We start from the raw sequence: 23,348 nt of genomic DNA on the forward strand, positions 1-23,348 counted from the left end.
TAATGTGTTCCTTTAGGCTATGTTCTAGAAGACATCTCACTCTACGTAATGTGTTCCTTTAGGCTATGTTCTAGAAGACATCCCACTCTACATAATGTGTTCCTTTAGGCTATGTTCTAGAAGACATCTCACTCTACATAATGTGTTCCTTTAGGCTATGTTCTAGAAGACATCTCACTCTACATAACGTGTTCCTTTAGGCTATGTTCTAGAAGACATCTCACTCTACATAATGTGTTCCTTTAGGCTATGTTCTAGAAGACATCTCACTCTACGTAATGTGTTAATTTAGACTATGTTCTAGAAGACATCTCACTCTACATAATGTGTTCCTTTAGGCTATGTTCTAGAAGACATCTCACTCTACATAATGTGTTCCTTTAGGCTATGTTCTAGAAGACATCTCACTCTACATAACGTGTTCCTTTAGGCTATGTTCTAGAAGACATCTCACTCTACATAATGTGTTCCTTTAGGCTATGTTCTAGAAGACATCTCACTCTACATAATGTGTTCCTTTAAGCTATGTTCTAGAAGACATCTCACTCTACATAATGTGTTCCTTTAGGCTATGTTCTAGAAGACATCTCACTCTACATAATGTGTTCCTTTAGGCTATGTTCTAGAAGACATCTCACTCTACATAATGTGTTCCTTTAGGCTATGTTCTAGAAGACATCCCACTCTACATAATGTGTTCCTTTAGGCTATGTTCTAGAAGACATCTCACTCTACATAATGTGTTCCTTTAGGCTATGTTCTAGAAGACATCTCACTCTACGTAATGTGTTCCTTTAGGCTATGTTCTAGAAGACATCTCACTCTACATAATGTGTTCCTTTAGGCTATGTTCTAGAAGACATCTCACTCTACATAATGTGTTCCTTTAGGCTATGTTCTAGAAGACATCTCACTCTACGTAATGTGTTCCTTTAGGCTATGTTCTAGAAGACATCTCACTCTACGTAATGTGTTCCTTTAGACTATGTTCTAGAAGACATCTCACTCTACATAATGTGTTCCTTTAGGCTATGTTCTAGAAGACATCTCACTCTACATAATGTGTTCCTTTAGGCTATGTTCTAGAAGACATCTCACTCTACATAACGTGTTCCTTTAGGCTATGTTCTAGAAGACATCTCACTCTACATAATGTGTTCCTTTAGGCTATGTTCTAGAAGACATCTCACTCTACATAATGTGTTCCTTTAAGCTATGTTCTAGAAGACATCTCACTCTACATAACGTGTTCCTTTAGGCTATGTTCTAGAAGACATCTCACTCTACATAATGTGTTCCTTTAGGCTATGTTCTAGAAGACATCTCACTCTACATAATGTGTTCCTTTAGGCTATGTTCTAGAAGACATCTCACTCTACGTAATGTGTTCCTTTAGGCTATGTTCTAGAAGACATCTCACTCTACATAATGTGTTCCTTTAGGCTATGTTCTAGAAGACATCTCACTCTACATAATGTGTTCCTTTAGGCTATGTTCTAGAAGACATCTCACTCTACATAATGTGTTCCTTTAGGCTATGTTCTAGAAGACATCCCACTCTACATAATGTGTTCCTTTAGGCTATGTTCTAGAAGACATCTCACTCTACATAATGTGTTCCTTTAGGCTATGTTCTAGAAGACATCTCATTCTACATAATGTGTTCCTTTAGGCTATGTTCTAGAAGACATCTCACTCTACATAATGTGTTCCTTTAGGCTATGTTCTAGAAGACATCTCACTCTACGTAATGTGTTCCTTTAGGCTATGTTCTAGAAGACATCTCACTCTACATAATGTGTTCCTTTAGGCTATGTTCTAGAAGACATCTCACTCTACATAATGTGTTCCTTTAGGCTATGTTCTAGAAGACATCTCACTCTACATAACGTGTTCCTTTAGGCTATGTTCTAGAAGACATCTCACTCTACATAATGTGTTCCTTTAGGCTATGTTCTAGAAGACATCTCACTCTACATAATGTGTTCCTTTAGGCTATGTTCTAGAAGACATCTCACTCTACATAATGTGTTCCTTTAGGCTATGTTCTAGAAGACATCTCACTCTACATAATGTGTTCCTTTAGGCTATGTTCTAGAAGACATCTCACTCTACATAATGTGTTCCTTTAGGCTATGTTCTAGAAGACATCTGACTCTACATAATGTGTTCCTTTAGGCTATGTTCTAGAAGACATCTCACTCTACATAATGTGTTCCTTTAGGCTATGTTCTAGAAGACATCTCACTCTACATAATGTGTTCCTTTAGGCTATGTTCTAGAAGACATCTCACTCTACATAATGTGTTCCTTTAGACTATGTTCTAGAAGACATCTCACTCTACATAATGTGTTCCTTTAGGCTATGTTCTAGAAGACATCTCACTCTACATAATGTGTTCCTTTAGGCTATGTTCTAGAAGACATCTCACTCTACATAGTCTGTCATCTGACTATCATCATTATAGTGACATTTGGTGTGCTATCAAAGTCTAGCTGAACAGAGGAAAAATAGAGCAAGAAGTAGAGTCAAATGCGTCTTTATTAATTTGATAGAAAACGTAAACAACACATATAGAATATACAGTATTTACACAATGTTGATCATTTTGATAACTAAACAAAATGTAAAACATTTCAATTCTTGACCTTTCAAAATGAAAAAATATATCTACATATTTACATACTTTTTATATTTTCAATTACATAAATGAACAATGAACAATTGAACACTCAAGAAAATATTAAACTGACTTAAAAAACTAAATATCAGCCTATTTAAGTTTCCATTTGAAGTTTTTATGAATGTCTCTCAAGTAGTAAGTCATATGGTGTACGATATACCAATATTGTCAATTTAAAAAAGGATTTTCTAAGTACCATTAAACAGTGTAAACGTATTCAGGCAGTCTTCAGTGCATTGACTGAACTGTGGTAATTCATCAGGATTAGCTCTCTCTCATGGTGCTCTCTGTTCCATCAAGTTCCCAATGGAATTGTTGTCATTAGTTCATAGATTTACTGCACACTCCTGAAATAGAAAATAAATGATTATACTTATATGATTAATAACTTAATAATGAACTACTAATAAATACAGACTCAAGATATACTGACATACTGATGTACTGATGTACTGATACAGATATACTGATACTGATGTACTGATATACGGATGTACTGATAAATCGGTGTACTGATATATAGTGATGTACTGATGTACTGATACAGATATACTGATACTGATGTACTGATACCGACATACTGATGAACTGATACTGATTTACTGATGTATTGATATACTGATGTACTGGTATACTTATGTACTTGTAAACTGATGTAGTGATGTACTGATATACTGATGTACTGATAAATCGGTGTACTGACATACTGATACTGATGTACTGATATACTGATGTACTGATGTACTGATATAGCGATGTACTGATGAATCGATGTATTGATGTACCGATGTACTGATATAATACTGATGTACTGATATTATAGTGATGTACTGACATAATACTGATGTACTGATATAATAATGATGTACTGATATAATACTGATGTACTGATATAATACTGATGTACTGATATAATACTGATGTACTGATATAATACTGATATACTGATGTGAGTATTGCTCTGTTGAGAATGATGCATATGGATCAGTTACTGTGTATTGAATTTGTAATGAAGTCTGAATATGTTGTCCTCACCTTTGGTTTTTCATTATTTTCTCAATGGTTTTCTTGGCAAATGGAGCCTCTGGATTCAGACACTTCTTCCCTTTTCCGTTCTTCAGAGTGACACTGAATATACATGGAGAGAGAGACTACTGTTAGAAGTTAGCCATCACAACTTTCCAACTGAGCATATAGAGAAATAATATTATCTTGCTAGCAGGTGTGCAAATAAATAGCAACATTTACCATTGTGTCCATCTACTAAGCTAGTCACAATATGAACTGAAATGAATATAGTTCAAACAGACAGACAGACAGACAGACAGACAGACAGACAGACAGACAGACAGACAGACAGACAGACAGACAGACAGACAGACAGACAGACAGACAGACAGACAGACAGACAGACAGACAGACAGACAGACAGACAGACAGACAGACAGACAGACAGACAGAGACAGATTTCTTACATGATCTCTATGTTCCGGCAGGAGTGGCTGGAGGGGTACACCTCAAGCTTCTCAATGAGAAGAGGTTTAACGTGGTTCACCATTCCATTCAGACACAGGCACCGAGCTTTAGAGTGATCCACCTGGCCTGGGGATGACAAGAAAAGGTTATGATATGTTTGGTTATGGCGTTATTGCAGCTAAGAACTAAACTCTTCAGTCAGAAATCAAACCTATTATTTTACTACACTTCTCCCTGGCTTTGCAAGTCAATTCATATGCTGCAGATTTCTAATCAAGACATCAAAGATATTATAAATATAATTCAAGATATTTCAGAGATGTTACCTTCAACATTGACCAGGAGCAGACAGGCCAGGAAGCTGATGAGGACCGTTGATGTCATCGTGTTGGTCATGGATACTGCTTCTTCAGTTTCTTTAAGAGTCTGGATGGACAGCTCAGTCAAGTGATGGAAGTTGTGAATGGAGGAGAGAAGTGATGGAAGTTGTGAATGGAGGAGAGAAGTGATGGAAGTTGTGAATGGAGGAGAGAAGTGATGGAAGTTGTGAATGGAGGAGAGAAGTGATGGAAGTTGTGAACGGAGGAGAGCTTGGCTTGTATTTATATTGTATTTACATTAAGCCCCACCCTTTATCTGACAGTCATCCAATGAGAAGGGGAGAGAGAGAAAGAGAGGGGTTTTCCCTTTCCTCTGTTTCAGCTCCTTTCTCCTTTTCCCTGCTTCTCCTTTCACACAGGATTTCCCATTTCTCAGAAACACTCTCTCTGACAGTGAAATTTGAGGCGTGTTTAAGGTAGAGAGATGATACAATCTGTCTTTCCTTTTCCATCCCAAATGGCACCCTATTCCCTACATAGTGCACTACTGTTGACCAGAGCCCTATTCCCTATATAGTGCACTACGTTTGACCAGAGCCCTATTCCCTATTATAGTGCACTACGTTTGACCAGAGCCCTATTCCCTAATAGTGCACTACGTTTGACCAGAGGCCTATTCCTTATATAGTGCACTACTTTTGACCAGAGGACTATTTGTGCCATTTGAAGTTAACCATGGCCTTCGTGGTTACATTTCCATGATATCAAAGATAACGACGTCAGGCTACCTTAAGACACGTTTGGCACCACTAAAAGGCGTCCCTATAATTCCCATGCGAAACAGTTCATACATACAGTGAGGGAAAAAAGTATTTGATCCCCTGCTGATTTTGTACATTTGCCCACTGACAAAGAAATGATCAATCTATAATTTTAATGGTAGGTTTATTTGAACAGTGAGAGACAGAATAACAACAAAAAAATCCAGAAAAACGCATGTCAAAAATGTTATAAATTGATTTGCATTTTAAAGAGGGAAATAAGTATTTGACCCCCTCTCAATCAGAAAGATTTCTGGCTCCCAGGTGTATTTTATACATATTTTGTGAAGTCTTTGAGAAGTTTAGGTCTTCGGTAAGTTTTTTTTTTTTGGCTGTTCCTGAGGCAAGCCAAAGTTCGGTAGCCAAAGACTACGCCTGTTTGTCGGTGATTGGTCAACAGTAGGGATTCTTCAAGTGTATTTTGTCGTTCAATGAGAGACGACTCGTTTTCATGCATATTATTGCACTTGAGAAACACTGCATCCAAACATTTTAGTTAGACGTAAAATTGTACGACTAAAGACTTCCTCTGCAAAAATGGCAAAATTAATTACAGATTTCTTTAGTTATCTCAGATTAATTCTGACTATTTTTGATGAAGTATATACTGGCTACAGCGACTCAAGAGGGACAAACTACTATTTCTGTTTTTTCTAGTTTTTCAAGCTTAGGTCTTTCAACGAAGTATGCGAGGCACACATGTTCCAACTACTGCTAGGAGCTAACCTAATACAGCAAGCATAAAATAAACACCTGAAACTATACTGAACAAACATATAAACGCAACATGTAAAGTGTTTATGTTGTAATAAAACCCTTTTGTGGGGAAAAAACTATTCTGATTGGCTCCCCATTGGGTGGGCCTGAAAAGAATGTACACAGTACCAGTCAGAAGTGTGGACACACTTACTCATTCAAGGGTTTCCTTTATTTGGACTATTTTCTACTTTGTAGAATAGTAGTGAAGACATCAAAACTATTTATCTTCAAATAATGTGGCCCCAATCAACAAATTAAATTTGAAGAATTTGAAAGTATTTTCAAAGATTTATTTCCAAGTACATTATTTAACATACCCAATTGGGGTAAATGCATGGGACTGTATTTTAATATTTTCAAACACATGCCAAGACTTTTCAAGTGTATTTCCAAAATACATACCAATATGCAACTACTTGTCAAATAAAAAATATCTAATACAGTGAAGATCTAGTACAGTAATTGAAAGAAAATGGTATCTAATCTCAGATCTGATTATTACCTGTAATTAGGATCTCTGTCAGATGAATGATCTGATCTCAGACCTGTAATTAAGGATCCCTGTCAGATGAATGATCTGATCTCAGACCTGTAATTAAGGATCCCTGTCAGATGAATGATCTGATCTCAGACCTGTAATTAAGGATCCCTGTCAGATGAATGATCTGATCTCAGACCTGTAATTAAGGATCCCAGTCAGATGAATGATCTGATCTCAGACCTGTAATTAAGGATCCCTGTCAGATGAATGATCTGATCTCAGACCTGGAATTAAGGATCCCTGTCAGATGAATGATCTGATCTCAGACCTGTAATTAAGGATCCCTGTCAGATTAATGATTTTGGAGAGTTAGTTACCGCTCCACAGTAACTGTACATGCTATCATCAAATACCAACCATAAACAAATCCAATGCATTGTGTTTTTGTTTGAAAGGACCTTTGGCTCAATATGGTATATTTATCAACCTAGAGGAATGTGTTGATAGTAGACTACTGTAGAATAGCTGACAAGCAGATTCTGTGGAAAGGTTCCCGTTTCCAGGAAAGAGGTTACTGTCCATTTGAAAAAGGGCCAAATGGAAGTGAAACTGAAAGTGAAGGAGTGTAGTTTCAGTTGGGGACTTTCCCTTTCACCTCTTACATCTGGTCCGTTTAAATGGGATAGTAGGACAATGGAATGATTTCAAGGAAAGCAGTGGTGTCCTTGTGTGTTAATAAATAAAGTAGTAGAGTAGTACGCTTAACAAACTACCTCAAATGTATTAATTAACTCACATTTCCTTTTAAGACTCTGAAACTGTTCAGATTAACTTTTTTTGCAGAACAAAGAACCAACCAGATATGAAAGTTACTTTAGGAAACATTGTTTTAATACAGGGTACAACTCCCACAAACAAACCACAGCAATACTTTTTTTCCTACTGTGTTATTGACTTGTTTATTGTTTACTCCATGTGTAACTCTGTGTTGTTGTCTGTTCACACTGCTATGCTTTATCTTGGCCAGGTTGCAGTTGTAAATGAGAACTTGTTCTCACCTAGCCTACCTGGTTAAATAAAGGTGAAATAAAAAAATAAAAAAATTAAAAAGAAGGATGGTGGTACAGTGTTAAAGACAGTATCAGACACAAATCTCACAACCGATGATCAAAATGCACATTTTTCAAAACTCTAACACTTTTTCCAGTTGCTTGGATACAATACACATAAAGCTAAGATCATTTGTTCATTGAACTAAAATCACCTGTTGAAAATGACACAACTTAACATCAAAGTATTACCATTTCAAAATACAATTCACACATTACATCTGAGATGACTGTCTATTCATTTCATTACAATTATCTAACTATCAATTGATACAACTACTCAAAATGATAAGTAACTGTTGCGTTACTCTTAATGCATAGTTTTACGGAAACTGACAAACAATATTCCATGTTTAGATCATGAAAGTTTCAGGATAACGAAATCCACCGACATCAATTACCGTGGAACATGAACCAATTAGACTACATTATCTATGGATGTAATATTTCATCATCATTCTTTATCAGACACTGTTTCTATGGTCCCATGTACCACTTTTCCAGACCATGTTTTCAGATTTGACATTACTGTACACTCTCCGGCCACTTTATTAGGTACACCTATCTAGTACTGGGTAGGACCCCCTTTTGCCTCCACAACAGCCTGAATTATTCACGGTGTTGTACGTTAAGAGATGCCCTTCTGCACACCACTGTTTTAAACAGCTGTTATTTGAGCGTTTGTGGCCTTTCTGTTAGCTTGAATGAGTCTGGACATTCTCCTCTGACCTCTCTCATTAACAAGGTGTTTTTGCCCACAGAACTGCCGCTCACTTAATAACCTCTTGACACTAGGGGGGGCGCCATTTCGACTTTGTAAAAATTCGTTCCCAAATTAAACTGCCTCGTACTCAATTCTTGCTCGTACAATATGCATATTATTATTACTATTGGATAGAAAACACTCTCTAGTTTCTAAAACCGTTTGAATTATTTCTGTGAGTGAAACAGAACTCATTCTGCAGCACATTTCCTGTCAGGGAGTGAGATTTCAGAAATCGAGGTCCCTGTTCTGAGGTCAGTTTATAAGTCCCCATGTAAGCCATCGGGCTACATGCACTGCATACGCCTTCCTCTAGATGTCAGTAAGCGGGGAGAATTTGAATGGAGTGGATTGCGCAATCTGGGGCCCTATATAAGACAGTGGAACGGAAGTACCGTTCTTTTCAACGGGGCGCCTGGCGCATCAGGGACATCACAATGGCCTCCTGCAAAGCTTTCGTTTTAGCAGTTCTGTATCTCCGGTCATGTTTTTATTCGTTATATTTGTTAAAGACATCATAAGGTAGTTAATTTAAACCGACTTATAGCAGTTTATATCAGTTTATTGCGATTTTCCTGGATTTCTTTGTGATGCGCTTTCACGAGTTGGACACCTCTCCAGTGGGTGGCTATCGTTAGCTGCTATTTCCACATGAGAAGAGGACATCTTTCAACCAAAAGACGGTTGTTCTGGAGAAAGGACACCTTGCCCAAGATTCTGATGGAAGCTCGGCAAATAGTAAGCAATCTTTATGTTGTTAATTCGTATTTATGTTGACAAATGTCAAATAATAATTCCGGCATGAATTTCGGTGCGGTCTCGCTTTAGCGCACGCTGTATGCTGAAGTAACGTTAATTTTAAAAATGTAACACAGCGATTGCATTAAGAACTAATTTGTCTTTCATTTGCTGTCCAATTTGTATTTTTTAGTCAAGTTTATGAATAGTTTTCGATTAGAATAGGTGCCTCTCCAAGATGGCGCCGGACAGATTGCTTGAAGTTTTGGCCACTAATCACATTGTATAACCACGATTTGTGCTGCTAAATATGCACATTTTCGAACAAACTCTATATGCATTGTGTAATATGATGTTATAGGACTGTCATCTGAAGAATTCTGAGAAGGTTAGTGAAAAAATTAATATATTTTGGTGGTTTATACGTTATTGCTATTTTTGGCTTGAATCAATGCTGTTGTGATGTTTGCTATTGTGGTAAGCTAATATAACGCTATATTGTGTTTTCGCTGTAAAACACTTAGAAAATCTGAAATATTGGCTGGATTCACAAGATCTGTGTCTTTCATTTGCTGTACGCTGTGTATTTTTAAGAAATGTTTTATGATGAGTAATTAGGTAATACACGATGGTCTCTGTAGTTATTCTAGTCGCTTTGGTGAGAGTTGTGATGGTGGCTGCAATGGTAAACTATGATTTATACCTGAAATATGCACATTTTTCTAACAAAACATATGCTATACAATAAATATGTTATCAGACTGTCATCTGATGAAGTTGTTTCTTGGTTAGTGGCTATTTATATCTTTATTTGGTCGAATTTGTGATAGCTACTGATGCAGTAAAAAAATGGTGGAGTAAGAAAAGTGGTGTCTTTTGCTAACGTGGTTAGCTAATAGATTTACATATTGTGTCTTCCCTGTAAAACATTTTAAAAATCAGAAATGATGGCTGGATTCACAAGATGTGTATCTTTCATCTGGTGTCTTGGACTTGTGATTTAATGATATTTAGATGCTAGTATTTACTTGTGACGCTATGCTAGGCTATGCTAGTCAGCTTTTTTACTGATGGGGGTGCTCCCGGATCCGGGTTTGGGAGGAATTAGAGGTTTTAATGTGTTTTGTTTATCGCACCATTCTCTGTAAACTCTAGAGACTGTAATGCATAAAAATCCCAGGAAGGCAGCTGTTTCTGAGATGCTGGAATCACCATATGTGGCATCAACAATCATACCACGGTCAAAGTTGCTTAGATTACGCATCTTGCCCGTTCTCATGTTTGGTCGAACAACATCTAAAGCTCTCTACTCTATATACTCTATATATTGAGTTGCAGGCAGCCACATGATTCGCTGTTCGAATGTAACCGTCCTTGATGAGCTAAATCAGGTCTGTAGAGCTGATGGCATGACCTATGTCATTGTGAGGGATAATGTCTGGTTCCACCATGCTCAAATGGTGCAAGCATGGTTTCAGGCCCATCCACAATTTACCACCCTGTGCTTACCCCATACTCTCCTTTCCTTAACCCGATTGAGGAAATTTTCTCCACATGGGGGTGGAAGGTATATGATAGGCGCCCTCCAAACAAGCCACCCTTCTCCAAGCCACGGATGACGCATGCAATGACATCACGGCAGACCAGTGTCAGGCCTGGATTCGCCATGCCCGAAGATTCTTCCCAAGATGTTTGGCTAATGAAAACATCCATTGTGATGTGGATGAGAACCTGTGGCCAAATCCACAAGACAGGGTTGATGGAAATATAGAAGTACAGTAATCAGTCTTTTGTTTAGCTTTTTACAGTAAGCCAGGTGAGGAACACTGCAGTTGACCTTTAACTGTTGTTTATTTTTTTATAGCTAATTATTTTTGCTTTGATTCAAAGAAACCTATGTTGTGATTTTATTGTATTTCATCAATAAATTTCATATTTTGTTCAATGATTCCACTGTGTCTGTGGTATTCTCTCCACTAGTCCTTTTACAGTGATGTATTTACGTTTAGTAGCATAATGAAACATGCATCACATATGTCGTACTACAATATTTAATGATTGTATGAACAACTACACAGTGAGACTATCGGTATCTTGTGTGTGGGTGATCTAAATGATTGGTCCTACGGTATTTAATGATAAATGAGTTATTTGAACCAATGATTCTGCAAGTGCAAGGTTTCTTTAACGATATGAATGCACAATGCAATGTTTTGAACATTGGACAGCCTGTGTTACAAGTGATGACCATTTTGAGTTTTGTGTCTAGAGTTTTGAAAAATGACCACAAGGTTCTGAAATTAGTGCCAAAGTGATTGTTAAAAACTGTAAATGACATCAAGTGGTTTTAATGAAGAGATGGGTAGAACAGAGACAAAGTAACATGATGACGTTGAAGAATATGAAGCTGCGGTTTTAAACAGGAAGTGGCAACACTGAATTCCAGAGAATCACACAACTTTGTGAGTGTGTTTGTGTGTGTTTGTGTGTGTTTGTGTGTGTGTGTGTGTTTGTGTGTGTGTTTGTGTGTGTTGGTGTGAGTGTATGTGTGTATCTCTGTGTATGTGTCTGTGGGTGTCTGTGTGTGTGTGTGTGTGTGTGTGTGTGTGTGTGTGTGTGTGTGTGTGTGTGTGTGTGTGTGTGTGTGTGTGTGTGTGTGTGTGTGTGTGTGTGTGTCTGTGGGTGTGTGTCTGTGGGTGTCTGTGTGTGTGTGTGTGTGTGTGTGTGTGTGCGTGTGTGTGTGCGTGTGTGGTGTTTGTGTGAGTGTGTGTGTGCGTGTGCGTGTGTATCTCTGTGTGTGTGTGTGTGTGTGTGTGTATGTGTGTGTATCTCTGTGTGTGTGTGTGTGTGTGTGTGTGTGTGTGTGTGTGTGTGTGTGTGTGTGTGTGTGTGTGTGTGTGTGTGTGTGTGTGTGTGTGTGTGTGTGTGTGTGTGTGTGTGTTTGTGTGTGTGTGTATCTCTATGTGTGTGTGTGTGTGTGTGTGTGTGTGTGTGTGTGTGTGTGTGTGTGTGTGTGTGTGTGTGTGTGTGTGTGTGTGTGTGTGTGTGTGTGTGTGTATCTCTGTGTGTGTGTCTGTGTGTGTGAGTGTGTCTATGTGTGTGTGTTTGTGTATGTGTGTGTGTGTGTATCTCTGTGTGTGTGTTTGTATCTCTGTGTGTGTGTCTGTGTGTGTGAGTGTGTCTATGTGTGTATGTGTGTGTGTGTGTGTGTATGTGTGTGTACAAGATAAACAGCGAAAGTTTAAAAAAAAAATCATTTTTGCTATTAAATTCATTTCTGAATTTCTGTTTGCGAGTAAGGCATTCCTCTTTCCTCCAGGTTACAATAATAGGCTAATCATCTTGACGTGTAGGCTGTGCAATTACCAACAGGCAGGTTTCCAATGACTCAGGTATATTACCAACAGGCAGGTTTCCAATGACTCAGGTATATTACCAACAGGCAGGTTTCCAATGACTCAGGTATATTACCAACAGGCAGGTTTCCAATGACTCAGGTATATTACCAACAGGCAGGTTTCCAATGACTCAGGTATATTACCAACAGGCAGGTTTCCAATGACTCAGGTATATTACCAACAGGCAGGTTTCCAATGACTCAGGTATATTACCAACAGGCAGGTTTCCAATGACTCAGGTATATTTGATAAAAGCGATGTCTCCAAAGACATCTTCGTGACGTGTGTAATGGAAACGGCAGATGTAGGAGCCATTTTCTAAAGATCGACGACATTTTGATCCGTTCGAAAGCGGTGGATTTTTATTTTTGTTTTAACTTTTCTTTGTTGCGACAAATTATGATGGACCCGGTGTTGAATGTACGCAGGGCTCGTGATGTCATCACGTAACTAGAAAGCATTTAATTCTAAATGCCTACTGCTTACTAAATAAAAAATGTGTATCTATAAAAAATAATATTTCTTTGCAGGATTGTCCTGACTTTCAAGAATGTCTGAATTGCTTCGTCTTGCTTTTTTGGTTGGCTGGCAAGTTTTACCATCCAATTATTTCAGATATACAGGAGTGCTAGTTTCACCATGGCACGGAACGTGGAAACACATTGGCACATGAGATTAATTAGAATATGGCAAATATTAGTACACTGAAATTCCAATTCCAATTGTTATCAACGAGGAACATGAGGAATTGGAATCTGCTTTACTTTCTGAAAACAGAGAAACCAAAGATGTTAGTCATTCAACAGGAACATGATGTTTCTATCTGCAGCTGAAGGACAACACAAGCATGGATGGTAGTGTGATCTCCATGAGCTTGTAACAGAGATACCTAAGAATTGAGGAAGTGAGAGAGATGGAGGGAGAAGGTTAGAGCCACCATCAGAGTTTATATCCCTTACATGAACTTAGGAATGCAGAGGGAACTTACTGAAGCACATTGGCTAATGACCTAACCAGAACTATAGTAGAAACTGCCTTGTTAGTCTGTATTAAGACTTGTTTTGGTATGAACAGAGCTTCTCCCATCCAGTTAATATCTGTTTCAGCAACGGCGTTGATTCAAAAGGCTAACCACACCACACACTGACCACACACCGTCACGTCATAACATAATAAACCCTACCTATTTTCAATCCAGTCCACTTCCTGGCTAACTGCTCAAGTGCACTCTGTGTAAGAGCAGAAGACTTTCTGTCTCACTGGCCCCGTGGGTTCTGGGAGTTGGAGAACTGGGTTGTGGCACCACGGTCCAGTATCTCCTAAGTAAAGATCTCGAGTCAGCTTCCCTTTTCCCAATTCTAAACTTAACCATTAGTTGGGAAAATGCTAAACTGACCCCATATCAGCATCTGGGGGGGCGACTTGACCCTACTCCTAGGCTGGCCCCTCAGTAGCAGCAGTGAAGCTGTTTTGGTCCTGGAGCAGTAGCTGTGTAGGAGGGTGTTTTTAAAACATCACCATGAGCCACAAGCTTCTGAGCCACTCTCTCCCCCAGAACACCTTCAGAGACCTCCTCCTCACACCCAGCTTCACACCTAGCAAAAAAAAATTATCCGATTTTTTTTTATCAGAATGCATTTTTTTGGCAGAAATGCCTCCTTGAACATGTGAACTTTCATGTGCCTTAATTACAAACTCGTAGGCCATCTGTAAATATGAATACAATTGTTAAATTACGAGCATTGTTAGTTATGCCATAGGAAAAGTTAGCAACCTTCCCACTAGCCATGATTGTCTGAGAAAATGAGTGGGCTGTACATGCCCAGAGAGTAGTTCGGAATGGTCTGCCATAGAAGCTCGCCAGTCTGTGTTGGTAATCCTGTGGAACGTGGCTTTTTAAAAATGTATTGTGTAGAGGAGCTGCATAAGTGTGGCTCTCCACTTTCTGGAGGATCAAGTTTTCAGATACTACACGTTTTCAAATTTTGTCAGAAAGTGGTTTAATTTCAAGCTAACATGTACTGTTAGCTAGCTAGCTAACGTTAACTGGCTGGCTCGTTAGCTAACGTTATATGACGTGTGTGAACTTACACTTTGTTTATCTAGCTAGGTACATTGTTTACCTAGCTAGCAAGCTATATGTCTTAAGCTAAAGTGTACTGTTAGCTAGCTAGCTAACGTTAGCTGGCTGGCTCCCTAACTGACGTTATTATTTGTTTCCCAGAGCCGTTTGCTGTTCTAGTTAGAGCCTAATGTTAGCTAGCTATGGTTGGTTAGCTCCCAGCACTGTGGCATTGTTGACACTTCATTGTTGTTTGACTAGCTAATGTTAGCTGGCTGGCTCGTTAGCTAACGTTATTATTTGTTTCCCAGAGCCGTTTGCTGTTCTAAATCAAATCAAATCAAATGTATTTGTCACATACACATGGTTAGCAGATGTTAATGCAAGTGTAGCGAAACGCTTGTGCTTCTAGTTCCGACCATGCAGTAATATCTAACAAGTAATATAACCTAACAATTTCACAACAACTACCTTATACACACAAGTGTAAAGGAATGAATACGAATATGTACATAAAAATATTTAAATGAGTGATGGCCGAACGCCATAGGCAGGATGCAGTAAATGGTATAGAGTACAGTATATACATATGAGATGAGTAATGTAGGGTATGAAAACCTTAAATAAAGTGTAATTGTTAAAAATGGCTAATGATACATAACATCAAGATGGCAAGATGCAGTAGATGGTATAGAGTACAGTATATACATATGAGATGAGTAATGTAGGGTATGAAAACATTATATAAAGTGGCATTGTTTAAAGTGGCTAGTGATACATAGTTAGAGCCTAAGGTTAGCTAGCTAACATTGAACATGGTTGGTTAGCTCCCAGCACTGTGGCATTGTTGGCACTGTTTATTCTTCAACTAGCTAATGTTGGCTGGCAGGCTCATCGGCTAACGTTACGTGACGTGTGTACAACATGACCGGTGTCAGTAAACGTCTGAAAAAAAGCGTAATGAAATTGTTGCCAGCAGACCTAGTTAGGCTGTTTTCATGTTATCCAGAGGTAAACAAATCATCGGCCAGAGCGTCAAGTGTGCGCTTCGAGAGCGAAACGAGATGGGTGTGGCTAAAGCTTAGGGTGAGGGTGTGAACGATGCAGAATGGGTGTAGACAAAGAAGAGCTCTTCACCAGATAGCAAAACATTCAAAGGCAATTTTCTCAAAAGTGAGTTTACAAGTTGATCAACTTTCAAGCAGAATTACTTTCCCATTGTTCCTCAAATGCAGTGCACGCAATAGCATTTTGTAGCTCTGAGTCTCTACTTTTATATACTGTAAAAAACACAATTTCAAATGTTGCTACGTAAGACTGAATCCAGGTGGGGAGTCACACATGTGCAGTTTTGTCACACAACACAATGCCACAGACGTTTACATTTTGTGGGAGCACTCATTTGGCATGCTGACTGCATGAATGTTCACCAGAGCTGTTGCCAGATAATTTAATGTTAATTTCTCTACCATAAGCCGCCTGCAACGTAATTTTAAGAGAATTTGGCAGTAAGTCCAACCGGCCTCACAACCGCAGACTACGTGTAACCACAATAGCCCGGATTGACTGACCTTCATGTCTTAACAAGGCCCACCTGTTAATTGAAATACATTCAAGGTTACTACTTCACGAAGTTGGTTGAGAGAATGCCAAGAGTGTGCAAAGCTGTCATCAATGCAAAGGGTGGCTACTTTGAAGGATCTAAAATATATTTTGATTTGCTTGACACTTTTTTGGCTACCACATGATTCCATATGTGTTACTTTATAGTTTTGATGTCTTATTATTGTTCTGTAGTAAAAATAAAGAAAAACCCTTGAATGAGTAGGTGTGTCCTAACTTTTGACTGGTACTATATATATATATATATATATATATATATATATATATATATATATACAGTTGATGTCGGAAGTTTACATACACCTTAGCCAAATACATTTAAACTCAGTTTTTCACAATTCCTGACATTTAATCCTAATAAAGATTCCCTGTGTTAGGTCATTTAGGATCCCAGAACAACAGCAAAGATCTTGTGAAGATGCTGGAGGACAAGGGTACAAAAATATATATATATACACAGTAAAACGAGTCTTATATCGACATAACCTGAAAGGCCGCTCAGCTCCAAAACCGCCATAAAAAATCCTGACTACGGTTTGCAACTGCACATGGGGACAAAGATCATACTTTTTGGAGAAACGTCCTCTGGTCTGATGAAACAAAAATAGAATTGTTTGGCCATAATGACCATCGTTATGTTTGGAGGAAAAAGGGGGAGGCTTGCAAGCTGAAGAACACCATCCCAACCGTGAATCACGGGGGTGGCAGCATCATGTTGTGGGGGTGCTTTGCTGCAGGAGGGACTGGTGCACTTCACAAAATAGATGGCATCATGAGGGAGGAAAATTATGTGGATATATTGAAGCAACATCTCAAGACATCAGTCAGGAAGTTAAAGCTTGGTCGCAAATGGGTCTTCCAACTCAACAATAACCCCAAGCATACTTCCAAAGTTGTGGCAAAATGGCTTAAGTACTGACCTCAATCCTATAGAAAATTTGGTGGGCAGAACTGAAAAAGCGTGTGCGAGCAATGAGGCCTACAAACCTGACTCAGTTACACCAGCTCTGTCAGGAGAAATGGGCCAAAATTCACCCAACTTGTTGTGGGAAGCTTGTGGAAGGCTACCTTAAACGTTCAACCCAAGTTAATAATAGATCTTAACAAGGTTTAGCGTTGAGTGAGTGATTTGTCCCAAAAATGATGCTTTTTGTTTTTTTTATATTTAGCACCAACCTATTGTTAGTTACCCATTCTAAAACTGACTGGAGCTCTGTTAAGTGTTTTGGTTATTCATTTTACTGTAGCAGCCGACGTGTATACAGTTGAGTCATAAGTGTACATAGACACACAGGCTTTATTCAAGGTCATTGGAAGGTGATTTGTAAAAACAGAAAACAATAATAGCCCTGGCCGGCTGCCCTGGGGTACACAACACTCAACTGAATTTGCATGAGAGAGCATTCCATTAACAAAAACCCTCTGTGTTCTATTAGATAGGTAACTCTGTGTTCTATTAGATAGGTAACTCTGTGTTCTATTAGATAGGTACCTCTGTGTTCTATTAGATAGGTAACTCTGTGTTCTATTAGATAGGTACCTCTGTGTTCTATTGGATAGGTAACTCTGTGTTCTATTAGATAGGTAACTCTGTGTTCTATTAGATAGGTAACTCTGTGTTCTATTAGATAGGTAACTCTGTGTTCTATTAGATAGGTAACTCTGTGTTCTATTAGATAGGTAACTCTGTGTTCTATTAGATAGGTACCTCTGTGTTCTATTGGATAGGTAACTCTGTGTTCTATTAGATAGGTAACTCTGTGTTCTATTAGATAGGTAACTCTCAAGACATAATAAGACAGAGAATGCAAATCCATAACACCTACGGTTTTTCAGCAATAGATTATGATCAATGACATCGAAAGCTGCACTGAAGTCTGTGAGAACCGACACTGGAGTCTGTAAGAACCGACACTGAAGTCTGTAAGAACCGACACTGGAGTAGAGAAGCAGGTACGGAGATTGAACATTTCATTTTGCACAGACATGGAACAGGACAGGAACAGCGTCAGAACCGGTTAACACAACGACATACAACAATTAATGCAGAAGCGGGGTACAGAGCTGGGGAACAGACAGATATAGGGGAGGTAAAGTCTAGGTGAGTGCAATGAATCGCTGATGCACGTAACGAGGGAAGCAGGTGTGCATAATGATGGTGGCAGGAGTGCGTAGTGCTGGGCAGCCTGGCGCCCTCGAGCGCCAGGGAGGGAGAGCGGGAGCAGGCGTGACAACGTCTAACAAAACAGCTCCCACAATCTTCTTACCATCAATTTCTTTCAGCCAATCATCAGTCATTTGTGTCCGTACCAAGGATGTTGAGTGCCCTTCCCTATAAGCATCCTGAAAGTCTTTTGTTAATTTATTTTTCTGTCAAAAAACGTTTTATTTGATCAAACACAATTTTTTCCAAAAGTTTGCTAAGCATTTGTAACAAGCTGATTGGTCGGCTGTTTGAACCATTAAATGGTGCTGAATGACCTTTGACTCCGTCCGAGTCAATGTTGAGGGCACACCGTCTTCTAAGCTTCAACTGAAGATGAGGCAAACAGGAGTCAAAATGGATTCTGCCACCAACCTCAGCAATTTACCATCAAGGTTGTCGGTACCAGGTGGTTTGTCCTTATGTATAAGATAGCAAAAACAAATGACACCTCTTCCACACCCACTTTGTGGAACTCGGAACGACAGTGCTTGTATCTCATTATATGGTACACTATGCATGAATATGAAGGCTCAGCATTTGTTGTTTACATGTCATACCTAAGTTTGCTAATCTTGTCTACAACAAAGATATTAAAGCGGTTGGCAATATCAAAGGGTTTTGTTATCAACAAGCCATCTGCCTCAAGGAAGGATGGAGCCAAGATTGCTTTTTTCCCTGGAATTTAATGTAAACTACTCAAGAGTTTTTTACTATCATTCTTTATATTATTTATCTATGTTCCATAGTATAGTTTCTTATTTTCTTTATTTTAGTTACGTAATTTCTCAATTGACTCTATGTTGCCAGTCTGCTGTGTTGTCAGATTTATTTATTATTCCTTTGCCTCATCCCACGCAGCCATACAGTTTTGCAAATCATCATCTATCTCAAATCATTTAAATTGTACTTGTCACATGCGTTTAATACAGCAGGTATTACCGTGAAATGCTTACTTACAAGCCCTTGACCAAAAATGCAGTTTTAAGAAAAACTTAAGAAAATAAAAAAACTTTTAAAAAATCAAATCCATCAAAATGTAACACAATACATCTACATAACAATAACAAGGTTTTATACTGGGGCTACCGGTACCGAGTCAATGTGGAGGCTATATACTGGGGCTACCGGTACCGAGTCAATGTGGAGGCTATATACTGGGGCTACCGGTACCGAGTCAATGTGGAGGCTATATACTGGGGCTACCGGTACCGAGTCAATGTGGAGGCTATATACTGGGGCTACCGGTACCGAGTCAATGTGGAGGTTATATACTGGGGCTACCGGTACCGAGTCAATGTGGAGGCTATATACTGGGGCTACCGGTACCGAGTCAATGTGGAGGTTATATACTGGGGCTACCGGTACCGAGTCAATGTGGAGGTTATATACTGGGGCTACCGGTACCGAGTCAATGTGGAGGCTATATACTGGGGCTACCGGTACCGAGTCAATGTGGAGGTTATATACTGGGGCTACCGGTACCGAGTCAATGTGGAGGTTATATACTGGGGCTACCGGTACCGAGTCAATGCGGAGGCTATATACTGGGGCTACCGGTACCGAGTCAATGTGGAGGCTATATACTGGGGCTACCGGTACCGAGTCAATGTGGAGGCTATATACTGGGGCTACCGGTACCGAGTCAATGTGGAGGCTATATACTGGGGCTACCGGTACCGAGTCAATGTGATGGGGTACAGGATAGTCGAGGTAATTTGTAATGTGACTATGCATAGATAGTAAACAGTGGGTAGCAGCAGTGTAAAAACAATGTAGATAGTCCGGGTGGCCATTTGAATAGTTGTTCAGCAGGTTTTTGGCTCGGGGGTAGAAGCTGTTAAGGAGCCTTTTGGTCCTAGACTTGGTGCTCCGGTATCGCTTGCCGTGCGGTAGCAGAGAGAACCGTCTATGACTTGGGTGACTCGAGGGGATTTGGCAGTTCTAACAGTCAGTTTCTTGATGGGCGCATGACATAATCGTGTCTCGGAGCTCTACGGCTTGGTTTTTGCTCTGACATGCGCTGTCAACTGTGGGAGCTTATATAGACAGGTGTGTGCATTTCCAAATCATGTCCAATCAATTGAATTTACAACAGGTGGACAATCAAGTTGTCAAAATATCTCAAGGATGATCAATGGAAACAGGATGTACCTGATCTCAATTTCGAGGAAAAGAGAAAAAATAGAGAAAAAAGTAGAGTCAAATGCTTCTTTATTAATTTGATAGAAAACCAGAAAAATACATACATACATTCTTGACATTACATAATAAAAAAGTATATTTACATATTTACATGCTTTTTATTTTTTCCATTGGAAATACTAGAAATGTCTCAAAACTAATAAGTCATATTGTGTAACAGATACCGACTTTGTACATTTAATAAACAACTTTCTAAGTACCATTCAACAGTGTAAACATATATTTAGGCAGTCTTTAGGCTGTCTTCAGGCAGTATTCAGACAGTCTTCAGTGCATTCCTCAGGAATAGCTCTCTCTCCATCAAGTTCTCACCTGAACTGGTGTCGTTAATTTTACTGCACACTCCTGAAAGGAAACAATCATTATCCATCTATCATTAGTACATATATCATTAACACATATATCATTAATACATATATCATTAACACATATATCATTAATACATATATCATTAATATATATATCAGTAATACCTATATCATTAACACATCTGTCATTAATACATATATCATTAACACGTATATAATAATACAAATATCATTAATACTTATAGTAATATACATATTACTGATATAATGCTGATGTACTGATATAATACTGATATGCTGATTTACTGATATAATACTGTTGTACTGATATACTGACACTGATGTATTGATGTACTGATGTACTGATATACTGATACTGATATACTGATGTACTGATATACTGATGTACTGATATACTGATGTGCTTATATACTGTTGTACTGATGTACTGATATAATACTGAAATACTGATATAATACTGATGTACTGATATAATAGTTTTGTACTGATATAATACTGATGTACTGATATAATAGTTTTGTACTGATATAATACTGATGTACTGATATAATACTGATATACTGATTTAATAGTTTTGTACTGATATAATACTGATGTACTGATATAATACTGATGTACTGATATAATACTGATGTACTGATATAATACTGATGTACTGATATAATACTGATGTACTGATGTGAGTATTGCTCTGTTGAGATAGATGCATATGGATCAGTTACTGTGTATTGAATTTGTAATGAAGTCTGAATATGTTGTCCTCACCTTTGTTTTTTCATTATTTTCTCAATGGTTTTCTTGGCAAATGGAGCCTCGGGATTCAGACACTTCTTCCCTTTTCCGTTCTTCAGAGTGACACTGAATATACATGGAGAGAGAGACTACTGTTAGAAGTTAGCCATCACAACTTTCCAACTGAGCATATAGAGAAATAATATTATCCTACTAGCAGGTGTACGTACGTACATCTCAATAAAAAAATAAATAAATGGCAACATTTACCTTCATGTCCATCTATATACTAAGCTAGGCACAATATGCAATTATATCAATATAGGTCAAACAGACAGACAGACAGACAGACAGACAGACAGACAGACAGACAGACAGACAGACAGACAGACAGACAGACAGACAGACAGACAGACAGACAGACAGACAGACAGACAGACAGACAGACAGACAGACAGACAGACAGACAGACAGACAGACAGACAGACAGACAGACAGACAGACAGACAGACAGACAGACAGACAGATTTCTTACATGATCTCTATGTTCCGGCAGGAGTGGCTGGAGGTGTACACTTCGAGCTTCTCAATGAGAAGAGGCTTAACGTGGTTCACCATTCCATTCAGACACAGGCACCGAGCTTTAGAATGATCCACCTGGCCTGGGGATGACAAGAAAAGGTTATGGTATGTTTGGTTATGGCGTTATTGCAGCTAAGAACTAAACTCTTCAGTCAGAAATCAAACCTATTATTTTACTACACTTCTCCCTGGCTTTGCAAGTCAATTCATATGCTACAGATTTCTAATAAAGATGTCAAAGATATTAGAAATATAATTCAAGATATTTCAGAGATGTTACCTTCAACATTGACCAGGAGCAGACAGGCCAGGAAGCTGATGAGGACCGTTGATGTCATCGTGTTGGTCATGGATACTGCTTCTTCAGTTTCTTTAATGGTCTGGATGGACAGCTCAGTCAAGTGATGGAAGTTGTGAATGAAAGAGAGCTTGTCTTGTATTTATACTGAAATCCCCACAATCTCTGGCGGTCATCCAATGAGTTGGGAGGAAGAGAGAGAGAGTGTGAGAGAGAGAGTGTGAGAGAGAGAGTGTGAGAGAGAGAGAGAGAGAGAGAGAGAGAGAGAGAGAGAGAGAGAGAGAGAGAGAGAGAGAGAGAGAGGGTTTTCCCCTTGTCTCTGTCTCTCAGCTCCTTTCTCTTTGTCCCTGCTCATCCTTTCACACAGGACTTCCCGTTTCACAGAAACACTCTCTCTGACAGTAAATTCTGAGTAATGTTTTAGGCGGTGACATGATGCAATCTGTCTTTCCCCATGCGTCCCAAATGCCACTCTATTCCCTATATAGTGAACTACTGTTGACCAGAGTCCTATTCCCTATATAGTACACTACTGTTGACCAGAGTCCTATTCCCTATATAGTGCACTACTTTGACCAGAACCCAATGGACAATGGTCAATAGTAGTTCACTAAATAGGGAACAGGGTTCCATTTGGGGTAAAGCCTGCATAAGTGAAACCTGGACATCGTGAACATCTCCATGGTGTTCTTTAGAATGAAGAGGTCAAAGATCACAATTTTCTCTTGAAAAAGAAAAAAAATCGTCAATTGTACTGTTTGTCCA

The 23,348-nt window shown here is 38.9% G+C and overlaps 1 protein-coding gene across 1 annotated transcript; it reads right to left on the minus strand.

The window, feature by feature from the left end:
* Positions 1-2,525: 2,525 nt before the first annotated feature.
* On the minus strand, positions 2,526-22,694 carry LOC120062814 (C-X-C motif chemokine 11-1-like). The gene is made up of 4 exons (XM_039012887.1): positions 22,566-22,694; positions 22,239-22,365; positions 3,720-3,812; positions 2,526-3,031 (listed from the first exon to the last, which is right to left on the minus strand). Exons 1-4 carry the CDS (start codon positions 22,633-22,635, stop codon positions 3,019-3,021), a joined length of 303 nt encoding a protein of 100 aa, XP_038868815.1. The 5' UTR covers positions 22,636-22,694; the 3' UTR covers positions 2,526-3,018.
* Between the last annotated feature and the right edge of the window lie 654 nt (positions 22,695-23,348).

The sequence above is a fragment of the Salvelinus namaycush genome, chromosome 18, assembly GCF_016432855.1.
Source record: "Salvelinus namaycush isolate Seneca chromosome 18, SaNama_1.0, whole genome shotgun sequence".
NCBI lineage: Eukaryota > Metazoa > Chordata > Actinopteri > Salmoniformes > Salmonidae > Salvelinus > Salvelinus namaycush.